Genomic DNA, 18,771 nt, shown 5'->3' with positions numbered 1-18,771 from the left:
AGGAGGAAGATTCTTCTATCCAACAAGTGTCCAACGGGCCTTAAATCACACTTGCTGACTGGGTGTGAGCACACGAGTCAGTTCAGATCAGGGATCCCCTCTCTGGCTGGAGCCATTAGCTCAGACCCACCCTACACACCCAGCATGGGCAGGCCCAGGCTGTGCTGCTGTTCCAGGTGACTTTGGAAAGTACCAGGGTAGGACCCAGAGCCACCCAAGTCACCAGCACTGCTTGTTCACATACCTGAAACCACTGACTCCCTCCACTCTGCAGCAATGACACAAAAAAGCTTTAACACATGCAATGACAGCCACATCGTTGTGTGTTGCACATCTTCCAAGGTTTAATAGACACAAAGTGAGTCCGTTGTACTTAAGACACTACAATGATTTCATTCTATTGCATGTCCTGACCCAATTACATTTCTCAGAGTACAGTATTGAATAAAAGTTTGGTAGCTTTAAAATTAACAAGTGTGTGAAATCCGTAAGTAAAATAAGCAGCAGCAATAATTTGGGGGATTTTATCAAGAATAGCTAATTTTAAGTAATAAATACATTCCGAGGTGTGGCTTTTGCTGTTCTCCTAGTTCATTGTTGTCTGACTGGTCAAATTCTCGTTCTAGGGTAAGATATCCTTAAGCCTTTCCTGCCAGCCTCACACCAGAAGAGCCTCCCAACTCCACGTCCCGGTGCCTGTCACCTGTCCCGGATGAAACGCGGAGCACTCTGACCAGGAACCTTGTCCTCCTGTCTCCCAGCAGCCTCCAGGTTCTCCTGGGGAGCACGTCAGGGTGTTACAGACTCGGTGACCCTCTAGGAGAACAGCTGTGCTCGTCTTCTGTTACCTTGAAGAAAGGGAGAGAGGGAGAGGTTACTGTGATGGACTGACACACACTCCGGCTTCCCTCTAAATATAGCCAGGAATTCTCCTGCTTCCAGCTGGCCCAGCAGGCAGAACCAGCAGTGGCTGCAGCTTGGGAAGAAGTTTGTCAGGTTAACAAGCACAAAGTAAGAGCGGGAATTTTCCCAAAGACCGACATCATATGAACTTCAGAGACAATAATAAATCTTCAGTGTGGCTTAAGGACTCTTAAGTCCCCGTTCAGGTGGGTTACTGTAGGTTAATCCACCACGAGTCCCTGTGGAGCACGCCACGTGAAGAACATCTGCCTCCAGTTTCCAAACACAATCTACAAAATAGGATTATTCTCCCCTCAAGAGTAGCTGTACAGAAGATTTCCTAAGTACCTGTAACTGCTCAAGCCATCGACCGCTGCCGTGGTGCCCCAGCCATCTGCTCATGGAGAGCCAAAGCAGCCACATCACCTCGTTCTGTCCTGGGGGTAAAGACACCTCACTCCTCCACAGCCCCCCTCCCACAGGCTCCCCTTCCCCTCTTCCCACAGAATGGAGCACACGGCATCGTGGAGCCCTTGGGCAGCCAGTGTCCCTCTGCTGTCACTGGCCCTGCACCAGGGACCAGCCACTGGGGCTGAGGGCTGGTGACTTGGGAAAGGTGCATGCCCTGGAGAGGGGGATGTGCCTGGCAAAAACTAGGGAGGAGAGAAGTCCTCATCTGTACCCTGCATGCAGGAGGGACTTGCACTGGCCCTGTAAGCCAGGTTATGATGTGGAAGCATTGGAAAAGCTCAAGGGGAGGATCCATTTGCCTTCAAGATCAAGTGAAGAAACCAGAAGACACGTGGAACAACTCAGTGATACAGAATCACTGAGAGAGAACGGCACAGAGATCTCCACTCCCAGTGACAAGCTGCATCACAGCAGCTTGAGCAGCCCAGGAGTCTGACCAGCCCCAACACAAGTCCCTGCCACATCAACCACATCAACTCCAGCCCAGTGGGAAACACAGGAGACACCAGGTCAGATCTGTGTTCCTGACACAGAGCATTAATGCTATGAAGGAACAGATCAAAGACCTTCAAACCCCCTGCCAGCTGAGGTTTGTGACTTACAGAGCACAATGAACCAAGAACACCAAACACAGGAAGAGGATCACGTCCCCAGCGCTGCTGACACAGCAGCGGCAGTGCTCCTGTGGGCAGGGGACCCAAAGGGACACTGATTCACCCAGACTCAGCATCCAGAATGATCCTCAGCAGTGCCCACACAATGGAGAATGCAAAGAGCTGACTCAATACACCAGGAACATCTGTCCCAAAAGCTGTATTGCAGAGAAGGGCTGCAGTCAGGTTTCATACAGTCCTTCAGTATTTAGCAGAATCACCCCTGAGAAACTGGGAGGTCTCACCCCAGGGCTCTACTACCTACAGTCAAGAGAGTATAAATCCATACTTAATCATGAAGGAGAATCTATTCAGTTGCCTTCTGATGAACAGAGAAACTTCCAAGAGCACACAACAAACTCACTTGCAGGTTTCTCACATTACACCTACCAAAGCCTTCCATGAGGCCCATTGACCTGGAACAATATCCCTCAAATGGCTTTGAGAGCACTGACCCTTTTGAGACAGATTACAGAGTGAGACGATCTGGTCTAAACAGGAAAAAGTGCATTTCCTGGCTGAGCAAGTCCTCGGGCAGGTTGGATTCTTAGGAATTTCTTACTTGGGGGAAGGAAGCATCACACCAGAAGCAGGATGCCAAGCCAGTCTCAGGGAAGGATCCTGCCTGTGCCAGGGCAGACACTACCCCTCCATGGGGACAGGGGCTGGGGCCAAACCACAGCTGCTCAGGGAACTACCTGGGGGGGAAAGATTAGGGATACCTGGGGCAAATATTGGGGACTCTCTCCTATGGGAGCAAAAAGTTGGTGCTACCAGCAATATAGCAAGCTGCTTTAGAACAGCTGGGTGCTCCATGGCTTGGAATGCCAGAGCCTCAGCACCCTGTGCCTGCAGGTGGGTGGGTGTCTGTCCCCAGCAGAGCTCCACAGCTAGGCCGGGTGGGGGACAGAGGCCACCCTCCAAAGAGAGAGAGAGAGCTCAGGCGTCTGTGCAAGCAGAGCAGACCCAGGAGTTTTCAATGCATCTAAGAGTAGCAGCATAGCGACAGTGCCTCGTATGCTCTCACTTCATCCCTGAGAGACTTCCAAGATTTCTGTTTAAAAAAACTTTCCAAGATGGAGCAGCAGCTGAAGCCCCACATTCCAGGCATCGCTGCCGCCTCAGTCCACATGTGAGTAATGAACACGACACAGGATGACTCATGACAGCCTGGGTGCTAAGTTGTGTGTCCAAAGGAGAGACAAGGCAGCTCTCCTGAAGCCAAGTGCTTGTTCATAATTAAAAAAATGAAGTTTTGGGTCAAGTAAAGCCATTCACGAATCCAGATTTAACAGCAGCAGTGGAGTGCAGAAGACAATATATAGGTTGCTGCACCCCAAGTGTGCCCAAGAAGCATATTTTGAGGAATATTTTCTAATCATAAAGCAGTTAACAGGACGCTGTAAATGAGCATCATCAAATCAGTCTTCCTCCAACCATCTCCCCTTGGGGGAAGGACAGAGTGGCTGCTGCTGGCAGCAGATTGAGAAAGTCCTTTCTTCCCATGCCTTCCTCCTGTGGGAGGAGGGAGAGGGTGGGTGGGGGTTACTGGATGGCAGCTGGGATACCCATCTCTGGCCCACTGAATGGCATTTTGGAACCGTCTCCAACTCTCAAGGCACCAGAAGCCAGCTGACTTGAGCAGGCTGGCAGCTATGTTCTCCAACACTGGAGTTCTCAAACTCCATCATCTGAGCATCCCTACTACAAATCCTGCATCGTGGTTGAGGGTTTCTGCTTTGGGAAAGGGCTGCTTTCTGCATGAAAAAATGGCTAAAGTTATTGGCTTGAATCAAAACAGAGCAAGTCATCACTCACAAGGGAAGTCAAACTAGTAATTTGCTACAATTCATTTCGTAAGCTGCAGAGAGCACAGGAAACATGCTTTATAAAGAAACCCAGGCTGGCTGATCCGGCACTAACACAGACCTAAAACAGATGAAACAGGAACTGGTATGTCAGTGAAGGCACCTGCTCCTTCAGAAACTCATCAGCTTAATGAGAAAAAAAACATGCCCAGCTCCTCCCTTCCAGAGACACGCACGTTGTGACCAGGCGATGACACGGCTGACATGGGGGACGGGGCTGTGGGACCACTGGGGACCCTGTCTAAGGTGAGGTGAGTCACATTCACCTGCATGGGCAGAGGAGCCGCACGTGGACCTTCACCTCACGCTGCATCTGCTGGGATGGGAGCACTTCTGCTGCCCATGGGCACCTCAGGGCAGGCAGGAGACACAGCCACAGCCCTCACACACCAGAGGGACATCGTCACCCGTGTGTGTGGCAGGTCCCATGCTGCTCCTGATCTGGCAGAGAAAGCACCAGGAGAAGCAAGAGCACTCTGCAGCTGACTGAAGAGCTGGAGATTTGAAGATGTGAAGAGCACAAGCCCTCCAGAAATCAAGGTATTAAGGCCCATCTGTGTCCTCACTGCTGGTCACGGGAAGCCTATTTGAGCTGTATGTAATCTCAGGATGCGCAGAGTTCATTATCTGGCTAACGCAGAGCCCACGTGTTCCATACAGGTACACACACAGTGCAAAACAAATGCAGCAAACAGATTTAAATAAACTAAACCAGGCCCCAGCTCATCCTCATCTAGTCTGCAGGGTACAGGCAAGCTGCTCCTTAAGTCTTTTACAGTAAGGAGTCAGGGTTTGTCACTCAGCCCACATGCTCCTGTTCACCTTGATCCCAGCACCACCAATGGGGACTTATGGACAAAACAGAACATGTCAGGGCTGAAGAACAGCAGCTCGTAAGTTTTTCAATGTTTAAGAACATTCATAACAATTTTTGGGGATCAAAGTTCTACCTTGGACACCTGAACATGAAAATGGGAAATATTCAAATCTTCAAGGCCAGGTTGGACAGGGCTCGGAGCACCTGGTCTAGCAGAAGGTATCCCTGCCCCTGGCAGGGAGGTGGAATGGGATAGTCTTTAAGGTCCCTTCCAACCCAAACCATTCTGTGATTTTATGATTTGTGTCACCCCATTGTGTTACCATTAGCAATGCACAGCTACTGTGCGAAGATCCAGTTGGTTCCTCACCTGCAGAGCACACGAACCCTTCCCTACACAGAGCCACTGCCAAGTTTCCCAAAATCCCCTATTTCCTCTTGGCCCAAAGGAGCCTTTCCATATGTGCACCTTGGAGGTGCTCAGTAATGTACAAATTGTAGAGGCAGGACAAGCTCTGAGCCCTGCCTGGGAGACCAGAGGATTCCCTCGGGGGTGTTTCACCCCTCTGGGGACCAGCACTGCCCATCCCGGGCTGCCCCTCAGCCGCAGCTCCCACCCTGCTGCTCTCTGTGCTTGCTGGGAAAACGGGAACTGTAGCCACAGTTTCAGACACCTCCACTTGAGGTGAGTAAATAAATGCAATTCAGGAAAACATACAGAAATCCTGGTTTTACGCAACTTGAAAAAGTTTTCAAAGAAACCAGCTTCCATGTTCTTTGTCCAGACATCTCTCCCACCCATTGTCCCAGAATCCCGGCACAGCCCCCGATCCTGCCTGGACCTTACAGACACTGAGTGCACTGTGGGTTGGTGATACCCACCCAATCTGCCCACGGTGGGCACACTTGGCCAGCATGACCAGCAGAGGCTGAGAGCTCCAGCTGGGACTCAGAGACCCTTAGCCCCGGGAGCAGCTCGCTGTGCTCCCAAGGGAGTTGCTAAGCCCTTGGTGGATACAATCTCCCCCAGCAGCTGAAGTTACAGCTCCCGTAAGCCGATCGCATTCCTTGGCACTGGCACAGCATGGGTGCAGTTAGAAATAGCACAATGTATGGCCTGGTGGCATTTCCAGAAAACACGCCTGGAAGCAGAGAGTAGAGAGAGGGGCCATGGGTGGCAGGATGGGGAGCAGCAGCACAGATCTAGGTGTCTCCAAATGCAGTCCGTGGGCACAATGTGCTTTTGGGAACAGGAAGATCAGCAGGATGTCACCTGACACAGCTCCAGCCATCAGTGCAGGGCACACAAAAATGCAGCACAGTCTATTTTGGACTTGTTCTCCCACCTTGTATTAGTGTGCAGAGACGCTGACTCCAAGATGTTTGCAGGAAGACTGAAGCAGTAATTAAGTTGGATGCCTGGTGGACTGAAGCATCCAGAAAGCAGGCCAAGAAAAATCTCAAACATTCATCTTCTGCACTGAAATATTTCACGTGACTAGGCAGGTGTGTTAAAAAAAACACACAGAAATCACCACCACCACTTTATATCAAGAGATACAACCTTTTTGTGCCACTGGTAGAACAGAAGAGAAGAGGTAAAAGAGGAGTGATTTATGCTGCTTCACAAGTGCTGGCAGCAGCACTGGCTGCATGGACACGCAGAGCCCTGAATGTCTTTGAAGGTGAAGTCACAACATGACGTGCCAGGTTTTATATTAGTGGTTACTATAGATAGTGAGCATGCAGCAGCTCTGATTTTGCTGCACACAGTAGCAGTGTGATGGATGGCTCGATGTTCTGACACTGAGGGTCTATTAAGCTCATGGCAGTAAAATTAAAACCTTCAGCATTTGCAAGTTTGATGGTTCCACAGCCACAGTTTGGGGGCAGGGGGGAGAGGGAGAGAGAAGAAAGGAAGAATAAAGGAGTTTCCAGACTGAAAAAGCAAAGGAATATACATCTTGTAAACTTGTTTCATGCAGAGATGTAGATGAAAGCAGTTTTTACTAGAGGTTTTACTGCATGGAAGGGCTGTGAGTAGGGAGGGGGATCTGTCATGAGGAGCCACTGAGGAGAATCACAGAGCAGGAGATCCAGCCCTGTGGCATAGCAGGACCTGCTGAACTTGCCAAGGGACTGTCCCTGCAGGGACACCCTCCCCACACAGGGGCTTGGAGCAACACACGCTCCTGGAAAAGCCCAGCCCCACCACATGATGTGTTCCTGGAGCAGGGAGAGGGTGGCCTTCGGAAACACGGGCCTCCTTCCCTCCTGTGCCCAAGCCTGTGGCAAAGCTGGAGCTATGGCTGCAGCCACTGCTCACCTCCAACAAAACATTTGTTACACCTACCCAAGGGTCCTTGCTCCCCTGTCCCAGCCCTTGGATGGGCTTTCCCTAACAGAAAGGTGAACATCCATCACTCTGGGCCAGCAGCAACTGCTTTCCTCATGCCTTGTGATGGCTCCCTGATGTCCCACACCAGGGAAGCTACAGAGCGGCACGAGGACATGCTGAGCAGACATGTCTCCCCTGGCACTACTCTAAACCAAGAGCGTTTTACAAGTCTGAGTTCTACAGGCCGCTCTCTGCCTCTTGTTTTTCCAGAAACTTGTTTTACTTCATTGAAACCCTGTCATTACCTGACTAGTACTCTCTTTGCAAAAAAAGCCTAAGGACAAAGTAGTAACAAGAAGTGATCCTACCAGCTCCTTCAACCCAGACCAAGTTTAAAAAAGAATAAATCCAATTGTTCCAGTTTTAAATGCATCCACAAATGACCTGCATTATTTGTACATATTTTCCAGTAATTACCCTCTGCAGAACAGATCACATGCCAGAAGACAAAGTTTCTCAACAGAAAGTGTCACCAGTCACAAACTTCTGCTGTGCCCAGAATTAGCACGAGTGGTGTCCATGCTGAGGGCACCTCCTGGACTCTTGTTCTGATGACAACGAGCCCTTGTGCCGCTGCTGGTGAATCCCAGCATGATTGATTTTATAGTGGTCTCATGCAATATTACCAGGTTGCCCAGAGAAGCTGTGGTTGCCCCATCCCTGGAAGTGTTCAAGGCCAGGTTGGATGGGGCTTGGAGCAACTTGGGCTAGTGGAAGGTGTCCCTGCCCATGGCAGGGGGTTGGAACAAGATGAGATTTAAGGTCTCTCTCAAATCAACCCATTCTATGTCATCCTTCAAGAAAGAACAATCAATGAGCACCTGAAAGAAACATTTCAGTTCTACCTTAGGGAAAATCAAGGAAAGCAATAAAATTCAATCCTCCTGAACAGAGAGAATTAGGAACAGACAATTCTCTGAAATGAGAAGTTTTATAAGTGATGTACCAAAACACCAGACATGCTGGTCTGATTGGGATTCTACGTAATCATGACACATGGAACATGGGAAGTTGCTTGGTTCTGCTTTTCTAGTTTTGAGCAACTGAAGTTCTTTATTCAACTGTCATGTTGTCTCCAGCTAGGCAGACTGTGTTGGCAGCTCACCTCAGACACATGTAAGGCAGGAAATCACCTGTGGAAAGCCAGCTGAAGGAAGCCAACAAAATGGTGATATGTGATATATGTATATACCCATATACACATGAGGAAGTTTGGCTGCAGAGCACAGAGGGAAGGAAAGGTCTGGTCTAATCCAGGCCATCCCACCATCTTCTTGTAATTATCAATATGCTCTTCTTTCCCCCAGTTTACAGACCTGTTCTGTACCTCAGATCCCATCGTGTCTGCAATAACTCCGGCCTCTGGAGCAAGGGCTGTTTCTCCTTCCTGAGGCCCTGCCCTGCAGTCTGTCCCTCTGCATATCCTGGCCAGGTCCTACTGTAACCACCACATCGGCACTGGTACTACTGGTACCAATAGCCAGCGTTTTTCACAGGCTGACGTGGCTGGGTAAGCATCCTCCCATTCTGACTTCCAGGTCTGGACTTGGAACTCCTCTTGGACACAACACTTTCCTACTCCCTGCGGACTGACCAGCATGGCCAATGTCTGATCTGAAGCATTAGGTGCTTCATCACAGAACTGTTAGGGTTGAAAGGGACCTCTGGACATCATCCACTCTAACCCCTCACCCTGTCCCTTCTTCTCCAGCCGTGCCAGGCCAGCCCACCTAGAGCACACAAGGACAAAGATAGCTGTCAGGAATGGTGACATTCACTACAGTTGTCCCACACTGCTCACACAGGCAGTGAAGACAGCTCAGAGAAGGATGAAGTTTGCTGCTCCTTTAACCAGAGCACTGTCCAGAGGAGCCATGGATTGGCCAGGACTCTTCCACTGGCGAGGACAGTGTATTCTGGGCAGCAGGTTTATTTATACTCCCGATCAAGCTAACAGGAATTTGGGTCCAATCCAAACACTCTTGATATAAGAAAGCCAGAGTTAAGCAGCAGTTGAAGGGGGAGGATGAAGCTTAAATGCTGCTGCTGCAGTTATATGCTTTTACCAGCTCCAGGGTCCAGTCGTCCACACACCCCAAGCACGCAGAATAAATATGCCATGCTCTGATTATTTACTCCAGCCAGGCTTGCTGAGATGGAGTCATAACCCAAGCAAAGTAAGTCATTCATCACACTCAAGCAAGGGGTGAAGTCCCATGACAGAGGGTAAAACAAAATTCCTGTTTTCCCAACAGGATTACATGAGCACTGACCATCCCAGTCCCACCACACTACGAAGGCTTAGATAAAGAGCAGAGTCTACAGGAGCAGCACTGGCTTACACACAGTCCTTCTAGCATGGAACAGAGCAGAGAGTTCAGGGACAACATAAGAAACCATGATGCATAAACCACAACCTTTGCCAACAAGGCTCTTCCTAGCGATTAGTTCTGGTTTTTCAAAAAAAGTTAATCCCTCCCCTTGTCTAACATCAATTGGAATGACAGATGGTATTTCTATTCCCAATCATGCCACATCCTGTATTTTTAGGTAGTAAATTTTCATTCTGGACAGAGCTTTGATTGTTTGATGAGGAAGGGAGACCCATCCTCCTCCAATACAAACAATCAGCTGCCATGCTTCCATTCCCACCTAATGACCTCACACAAAGAGGTTGCAGGTGAAGCCCAAAAGAATTTAATTTGATCCAGGCCATTCCCTAGCAACACATTGACAATTTAGGCACAAGCCAAACATAAGTGCTGTGAGAGATATTGAAGTACTGCTCCCCCGTTAAAAAAAGTTTTTGGCACAATCATTTTGAAGAGTCATAAAGGGTCATCATAAGAAATCCAAACCAGAAGGGTCAGAGCAGGGGGAGAAAAGGGCCCTCAAGGGCCCTGAACTGTTCCAGGTAACTGCTGGGCACCAGCACCTACATATGATAAACGTCATCTCAATCCCAATAGAAGTTTTAGTTCTTTGAACCAAAAGGTATTCCAAAGGTACTGAAAGCCTAGGAACTGTAAATCCTCCAGGCATATGAAGCACCCTCAGTACTCCACATGTCTCAGTCTGAGCTGTAAACAGTGCTGATACAGAGCTACAGGTTTATCAGCTCTTTGAACAGGCAGTGCTGCTTCCTCATGGGATCAGCTGCCCTGCACTTCCCTCTGGGAACAGGGGCTCCAACTCCCATGGTCCCTCCAAAAGTCTGGAATTAAAGCTTCTCACCATCTCTGAAATTACCATCACCAGGTGTTTAAGTTTCACAATTGTCAACCTCAGACTTTATGGAAAAACAAATTCAAACAAAACATTTAAAAAGCTTAAGGAAGGGAAGCATTGATGGAAAGCATTAGTCCAGCAAGCACTCACCTGAAACTGGAGGCAAAGTTATGTCTCAAACTGTGTTAAGAGATCTCTTATTTCTGGAGTCAGGTGCTCGACTGCCTTCGCAGCTTCCGTGATCGCTTTCCGGTACATCCCTTTCTTCTTGCGATTAAATCTCAGTTTGAAAAATTCCGAGAAAGGAGACAGTTTTGAAACAGATAAGAACGAAGTCGTTGGAGAACCAAACCACGACACTTTAGCTTCTCGCCATGAGGGCTCCCCGTTTTCCTTCTGGCTGAGGTTTATGTCAAGAACGCGTGCTGGCCACCATGGAAACCCATGAATTTTACCCCAGACAATATCCCCCACTGAAACAGTCCTTCCATCTTCTGTGACACATTTAGACACACTCTGGGTGTGCAGTCTGACTGTCAGTGGCGGCACAATTTTACGCTCATCTTTTGAAGATGAAGAGACGGAGGCATCATCACCAGGCAAAAAGTCACACAGTTCTGGTGATGTCACTTCTGAACTAGAAGACTTGGATTCGTCTAGACTGTCATTGCTACACACTGATAAACTAGAAGAATCTGCTTTTCTTTTGCGATAATTCATGAGGAAAGCCAAGTTATCATGTCCATCTTTAGCCTGGGGAAACCTTTTAAAGTCATCATCTTCACCTGAACTCCCTGAAGATATCTCAGCCAAACCTCTGTCAGTGGATTCATCATTGTAAAATGCTCCGGGATTGGACTCCCTGCTGTTCTGAAGGACATTCATTTCATCAATCAGTTCTGCCTTATAAATTGAAACACTCTGACCATCGTTAATGCGATGGGGCTTCAGCCGTATCTTTGGGGGTGGGACATCCACACTGGAATGCACTGGCCGTGTGAGCTTCAGTTTTGGAATGGAAGCAAGCTGGCTGCCTGCTGACTTGTCCATTAAACATTTGGTTTCTCGACACCGTTCAGAGTCCCTGGTCTCCTCTTGGTCCCCCGCTCCATTCTGCAATACTCGCTCCGGACAGAACGGTTTGACCGAGCCATGGACCCGGGAAGGGATTTTTACCACTTCACCTTTCCCTTGTGGGGTACTGTAGGATATTTTTATAACTGGTGTTCGATGTACCTCCCCAGAAAACTTGTCATCCTCCCTCTTCTCTCTTTTGTTCCTCTTCTCCACGTAGTCGGAGTCGCTGTGCTTTTTCTGCTCCTTGTCCTGAATGCTCAGCTTCCTCCTGGTTTTGGTGTTCTGCCGCGGCGCCGCGTCCTCGGGGTTCAGGGTGTTCTTGCACTTCTCGCAGAGCACCTGCCTGGGCCGCAGCCTGATGGTGCTCATGATGAGCCTCCCCGGGTCTCTGTTCCTCGACAGACGCCTCCTCGTTCTCTTTATAGTCCGTGGTGGCGGCTGCGGGACCCACTGGTTGTAGGTGTGGCGCAGCCAGAGGGGCCGGGGGAAGGGGGCTCCCTCGAAGTACGGAGGGTAGGGGGGCAGGCCTGGCGGAGGGGGCGGCAGCAGCGGGGGCACCTGCTCCTCACCGTTCCCCTTGGGAGGCTTTTCGGCAGTGGGCAGTGCCTCCGGCTCACCCTGTGCACCATCCCCGCCATCGGCAGTGCCATTAGCGCAGGCGCCAGCGGGAGGGTCCTCGTGCTTCGGGAAGGAGGATGGGAGGCAGAACAATCCAGACCTAAAATGGGGTGACAAGGGCAAGGAGGAAAAGAAACAGTCAGGAGATTTGAAAAGTGGAAACCCAAAAACCCCAACCCTCCCACAACTTCAATACCAAGAACACAACATTCTCCCTTGACTTTTAAGACCAGGCAACCAATTCTGCCACTGAAAAAAAATAACAGCAGTGCAAAATATCGGCAAGGTGTCCTACTCTTCTGCCAGGAAAGCTACAGAGATCAAAACCTCTTTCTCCATGAATTCTTAGCACAAAGTTTTGCTCTAAGAAGTTGTAGGTTTTATCCTGCAAAGCAGTTTATTGCATCAGCATGCTGGTAAGGCCAAGGAGGACTGTTATAGGATTAGCCTTCGGGGAGCTATGAAACTGCAGTTCTTCACATTGTACCTTCACGGCTGATTTTCCAACTTCTCATTCCAAACCTGAACACCCTGACTTGGGTGCATAATTTGCACTTCCGAGCCACAGTTTCATGAGGACACGGCTCTGCTCCTCTCCCGCAGTCTCTCCACATACAATTATATTTCTTCAAATAAGGAATCCACTACTGCTTCAGAACAGCAAGATTAACAATGATGATGTTCTGTCATTCAAGGCCAAGTCTCATTACAGGCCACCAAAGTCTGGATACATCTTGCCTAGATATTGACAAAAGCAGATCCTCTGAAATGCTGAAACTTGCAACTGCAATTCATGTCTCCAGAATTTATGAATTTATGCCCTCAGCCTGACATTAGAAATACTGCACTAACACAGCACTGGGACAGATATCTGCCCTTAAACATCAACTCTGACCAGGCAGCGCTTGCTGTCTTGGCTTTCCAGAGACACTTCTGTAGAGAACACATAGTCACTGAAGTGTGGGGGCTTTTTAAATAACAACAAAATTCTGTACTGGGGAGCAACGAAGGAGACACAAAGGGATGGAGAACAGGTAAAGACCAAACATCAGTCTAAGATGCTACAATCCCATTCCCCTCCTTGCCAGCTATTGCTTTCTTTCCAACCCCCAGGAAGGAAGGGGCAAGTTTCTTGGTGGTGTTACAGAGAGGGGGCACTTTGGCAAGCGTCAGTAGAAGGGCACTGAAGAGGAGCTGAAGGCATCCACTCAGTCCCACACCCCTAACCAAGAGCAGCACAAAGCCACTGCCATGGAGAGGAGAGGAGCCCAGAGAGTTCTTTCCCATTACTGAAAGAATGCAAGAACATGCTGTTAAATGACAGTTTAGTTTAACTGGGAAAGGATTAAGCTGTTGAAATCACATAATTTGGAACAAAATACTTTTGTTTTAAGAGGCTTTTTTAAACGAGACAACTGAGAACGTAGGCGTCTTCAAACAACAACCCAGAAAGCCAGTACAGTTTGCACAGCCAGAGAGAGATGTCGGCACTGTTCATAAAACAATTCAAAGTGAGACCATTTCTAAATGCAATGATGGCTACAACTTACTGTTATTTTATGCAGTGAGGTTGAGTGAGTTGGTCACACCACACCACTGCTTCTTATGTGGACACAAGCCCACTGCCCCTGCTCCTGCAGGCCAGTCCAGCCCCTGTCCATTCCCATAGCCTGGCTCTGAGTGGGCAGGTCACTGAATCCACATCCTGCCCCGAGATTCAGCCTGGCACAGAGCTCCTCACTCAGCACAAGTGGAGCACTCAAAGGGTAACTCACGGGTGGTTTACCCCTGTAAGATTAACCTATCAGCACCCTGTAACCCTGCTGGGTTGGACACAGCCTCCATGCCATGGAGCACACCCCACAGGCCCCGGGCACTGCCTGCCCCAATTGTCACCCTGTGCCAGGGCACCAGTTCAGCAGAGAGGCCTGTAAGAAAGATGGGGACAAACTTCTCAGTAGGGCCTGTTGGGAATAGGACAAGGCATGATAGTTTCACACTGACAGAGGGCAGAGTTAGATGGGAGATTGGGAAGGAATCCTTCCCTGTGAGGGCGGTGAAGCCCTGGCACAGGTTGTCCAGAGAAGCTCTGGCTGTCCCATCCCTGGAAGTGTTCAAGGCCAGGTTGGATGGGGCTTGAAGCAACCTGGGCTAGTGGAAGGTGTCCCTGCCCATGGCAGGGGTTTGGAACTGGATGACCCTTTAAAGGTTCCTTCTGACCCAAACCATTCCATGATTCCATGAGTCTATGCAGCAGCGCCAGTGCTCTGAGAGAAGACATGACCTGCCTTGCCTGAGGGATTACACAAATTGCCATGCTGGACAACAAAGCAGCTTAAGACTAATTTTCAGCGCCAGCACCTTCCACGTGGCCAGGTAGTGGCTCTGTCAGGAGGGCCATGGCCAGATGGGGACAGACAAGGTCTGCAAACCCCCCTGAGGCACATGGCACTGAAAAACCACTCCTGTACTGGAAGTGTCTCCAAAGGCCAAGAGAACAGTTCTGCTGAGGAATCACGCTTTTTCCACACCTTCCATGCCAGGTCCAGGCAGAGGTAAGACAAGCTCTGACATCTTGCCTGCCTCCCCGTGAGACACTGTCTGTCCCAGCCTAACGCCCTGGGCACAGGGGGAAGGAAAACAGCTGCAGAGAGGCTGTGCACTGGTACCTCTTATCTTGTCACCATATTGCCAGGTGCCAGCAGCACCCGTTCAGCATGAGTGAACCCCTGCCACTGCCCAAGGCTGCTTTGGCTTTTTCTATCCTTCCACCCCACACACTCTGGAGGGGTTTCCCCACCCACCCACACTACACACTCTAGACAGGTTTCTCTATCCCTCTAGCCTACACACTATGGATGGGGAAGCACTGACAGACCAAGCTCATTGGGCTGCTTTGGCCCTGGGAAGGCCAGCTACCGGTGGTTAAGTCCTACCCCTGGAGAGCTGATCCAGCTGCCGTGCCCGCAGCCCCTGGTGCTGCCCCCCCCAGCCCGAATCCGCCTTCCACGCAGGCAGAGCTCCTTGTAAGAGGATTTCGTGCCAGTGTCTTTCCACCCACTGCAGAATAAGGAATGCTCCATCTGACACACTTGTCTTTCCAAGAGAAGCTCACTTTTTCCACACAGAGAAACACCCAGTTCACCACCTCCCCTACATCCCCCCCGGCCTCTGTGTGCAAAGAGGGATGCAGTTCATGTACTTCTCGTCTCTGCTCACCATCACTGTTGGTCCTGCAGACCTAAGCCCACCCAGCCAGGATGAAGGTGCCAGAGGTGAAGGTTAGGGGCAGGAATACTCTGCAGGTGTTCAAGGCCAGGCTGGATGGAGCTTGGAGCAACCTGGGATGGTGGAAGGTGTCCCTGCCCATGGCAGGGGGTGGAACTGGATGGGCTTTAAAGTCCCTCCCAACACAAACCAGTTTGTGATGCTGTGATTAAAGCAGCAGGAAATACTGTGTGATGGGATTTCACCCTGCTTGTAATCCCCCTTTCTGGGGCAGCTGCAGCCAAATGGACTCAGTTACCTCAACCCAGCCTCTGCTTGGAACAGGAGATTCAGTCCTCTGATTTATGCCCGTGCATAATTAAAAAAACAACTAATTGTAAGTTCAGCTGCAAAAAACCTGCCAAGTCTTGTTATCAAAAACAGTGTAACTGCAGTCAAAATGCATTTAAATCTCCGCTCAAGCGTGGACACTGTGGAGCTCATTTTGAGCACAGCCAATTTATTAGAAGCAAATAACTGCCAGTCACCGGGCAGGCCCTGGTGCTGCTGCACCACCCAGGCTGTGGCAGGAAGGGACGCCCGCAGGAAGGACACGGCCACTTTTTTCTGCAAATAATTCCCCAGTGGTTGGAAAGTCAGGTATGGCCGTTCCCTACACCCCAGCCCCCCTGTTCCTAAAGGCACAGGGGAGAAGGCAGGGTGTAGGCAGGGTGCAGGCAGTTCCGCTGCCCACACACATGACTGCAGGTTGAGACCCCCAAACCCGGGCAGGTGGTTTGGGGTTCAAAGTTGTGCCTGCCTTTTGTGGTTAAAATAATGGAGTCATCCGGCAGGACCTGGACAGATAGGGATCCCCTGGGTGCTCAGGGTGGCCTCCTCAGCCCATGGCATTCGCTACATCTTAGGAGAAATAATAATGGAATCACAAAATAGTTTGTGTTGGGAGGGACCTTAAAGCTCACCCAGTTCCAACTCCCCTGCCATAGGGAGGGACACCTTCCACTAGACCACGTTGCTCCAAGCCCCATCCAAGCTGACCTTGAACACATCCAGGGATAGGGCAGCCACAACTAAGTAAAAGAGATTCATCCTCTATGTAATGCTAAAACCACTTTAAACCACAAAAGAAAGCTGAAGAGCCACCACACAGGCCTTCCCTCTCTTTTAGGGTATTCTCTTTCTCTGCAGATAAAACAATCTGCTGTGGTGGCTTCTCTCCTTCCAGTCCTGTCCCACTGCCTGGGAGGTACAGGCAGAGCACCGGTGACCCCACACATGGAGAGGCTGGCAGGACATGGCTCTATCAGCCAGGCACAGCAGGAAGGGTCACATCCCCGCCACATCTCTCTCTGGGGCACTCCAAGTTCAGCACCAAGCTGATAAATTCCTGCTGCCTTTGGGACACATCCTGACCTTCACCTTCCAACCACTGCCAGACCACCTCATGTGCTCTGCTGTACGATGAGCAAGACCTCTCCTCCCCTCCACACACCAAATCTGGGGGGTGCTTTCAGCCTGCTGCCTGTGCTCACCACAAGTCCCTGGGGTTCACCAGGAGCCAGGCACCTGCCACAACCACACTCTCACTCCCCCCTTGCTCACTGCCAGAAGCAGAAGCTGTGGCTCTCACCCACGTGCTGGCCACCACAGGCCAGGCAGCACTCGGTACCCCCGCGGGCAGGATGTGGCCCCAGGGGACGGCAGCAGAATGAGCTCCAGACCTGGGCCACAGCCCCAGAGCTCAGGTGGCCACTGGTCACTCTCCCACCAGCACAGATCAGGGTTACCAGTGACAGGGCTGGGGCAGCACCAGGCTCCAGAGATGCCTTAAAGCCTGTGAAAAACACCGGTCTGGTTGTTTCTTGGACCCACTGGGGGCAGAGAGGAGAAGAAAGAAGCAAAATAATAATGGAGAAAGGTTAGGGTGAAAAAATACAGGTAAAAAAGGTGGCACTGCAGAGGATGTGCATGTGAGAAGACAGAAGTAGCTGGTTTGAGGGGCTGGAGGGACACCAAAGGCTCAGGCTGGGACTAGATTCCAGGCTGGTTTATGGACTCCCGGCAGCCATAAGTGCCTGAATACTTTTGAAAATAGTGCTCCAATTTTCCAAGATAGCCACGTGAAACTAAATAAACGATAAAAATGAAGCTCAGAAGTCCTGCCCCACACATCTCCCAGAAAGAATCGGGGAGGTGAGGCTGCCATGCTCCCACGCAGTGCCGGCCTGACACATCCCTTCCTGAGCACACAGACACCAAACCTGCTCCTCAGAGCACCACCACAGTCCAGCAACACCCCGGCCACAGCCTCGGACAGCCGGGCCTGCTCCGGGGGGGAAACAACACCTCAGAGCCAGGGCTGGGGGGGGGGGGGACACACCCACACGGGGGGGGGGGGGGGGGGGGGGACACACACGAGGGACGGGGCTGGGGTGATCCAACGCGGGTCCCCATCCCGCAGCCCCGCAGCCTGTGGGTGCCCTGTTTAGAAAGACGACCCTCTGGGGTCCCCGGGACCTCGGGCTGTGCCCGGCACGACCAGGGCCGGGGCCGGGGCTGCTGCTGTGGGCATAGCCCAGCGGGAACCAGGGGGCACTGCGGGACCCGCAGGAACCGGCCTGGCCCCGGGGCTCTGCCGGCGGGCTCCGGGCTCGGGGGGAGGCCGGGGAGGGCACTGCCGGCCCGGGCGCTGCGGCCGCGCAGGACCGGCGGGTCCGGCCCCGCTCCGGGACACGCTCACGGCGCCACGTGCGGGGCCGCGGCCGGTCCGGCCCCACCGGCCCGGGCGCGGGGGCACCACCCCCCCCCCCCCGCCCCCCCGGCCGGTCCCCCCCGTCCTCGCCCCCCCCCAGTCCGGTCCCCCCCGCCAGTCCGGCCCCGCCGCTTTGTCCCGCCGGGGCGAACAAAGGGCGCGGGGGCAGCGCGGCCCCACCGCCCCGGCCCCGCGGCCCCCGTGCCCCCGGTGCCCGCGCCGTACCTCTTGGAGCAGTCCAGCAGCACGCCGGTGAAGCGCCGCTCGCCGCAGCTCAGCGTCACCACCAGCGTGTCGTTCACCATCTGCTCCACCAGCACCGGCACCCACGCGCCCACCCGCGGCGGAGCCCCCGCCGGCTCCCCCTGCGCCCCCCGGGGCTGGGGCTGGGGCTCGGCCATGCTGCCGCCGCTGCCGCCCGGGGCCGCCGGGCCGGGCCGGGCCGGGCCGTGACCTCACGGGCCGCCCGCCGCCACCGCTCGTGACGTCACAGCACCGCCCCGCCGCCCGCGTGACGTCACAGCCCCCGCCCCGCGCCGAGGCACGTGCGCGGGCGGGGGCGGGCGGGAAAGGGGTGGGGCCGGGCAGGGAAGGGGCGGGGCCAACGCCTCGCGCCACCTGGCGGCCGATCCGCGCACCGGCACCAGTCGGGGGGCGGGGCCACACCGGGGGCGGGGCCATAGCGGGGCGGGGTCACGACAGGGGTGGGGCCATGACAGGGGTGGGGCCATCCCGGGGGCGGGGCCGCGTCTCACTGG

General features: G+C 52.3%; 1 protein-coding gene across 1 annotated transcript; it reads right to left on the bottom strand.

The window, feature by feature from the left end:
- Positions 1-319: 319 nt before the first annotated feature.
- Positions 320-18,414, bottom strand: PWWP2B (PWWP domain containing 2B). Its single transcript, XM_027692128.1, has 3 exons — positions 18,239-18,414; positions 10,489-12,133; positions 320-848 (listed from the first exon to the last, which is right to left on the bottom strand). The coding sequence occupies exons 1-2, from the start codon at positions 18,412-18,414 to the stop codon at positions 10,507-10,509; spliced, it is 1,803 nt and encodes a 600-aa protein (XP_027547929.1). The 3' UTR covers positions 320-848; positions 10,489-10,506.
- Positions 18,415-18,771: the final 357 nt, after the last annotated feature.

Source organism: Neopelma chrysocephalum, unplaced genomic scaffold (genome assembly GCF_003984885.1).
Source record: "Neopelma chrysocephalum unplaced genomic scaffold, ASM398488v2 Primary Assembly neopelma1_85, whole genome shotgun sequence".
Classification (NCBI taxonomy): Eukaryota; Metazoa; Chordata; class Aves; order Passeriformes; family Pipridae; genus Neopelma; species Neopelma chrysocephalum.
The sequence above is the reverse complement of the archived record's forward strand: the minus strand, read 5'-3'. Positions and strand labels throughout refer to the sequence as shown.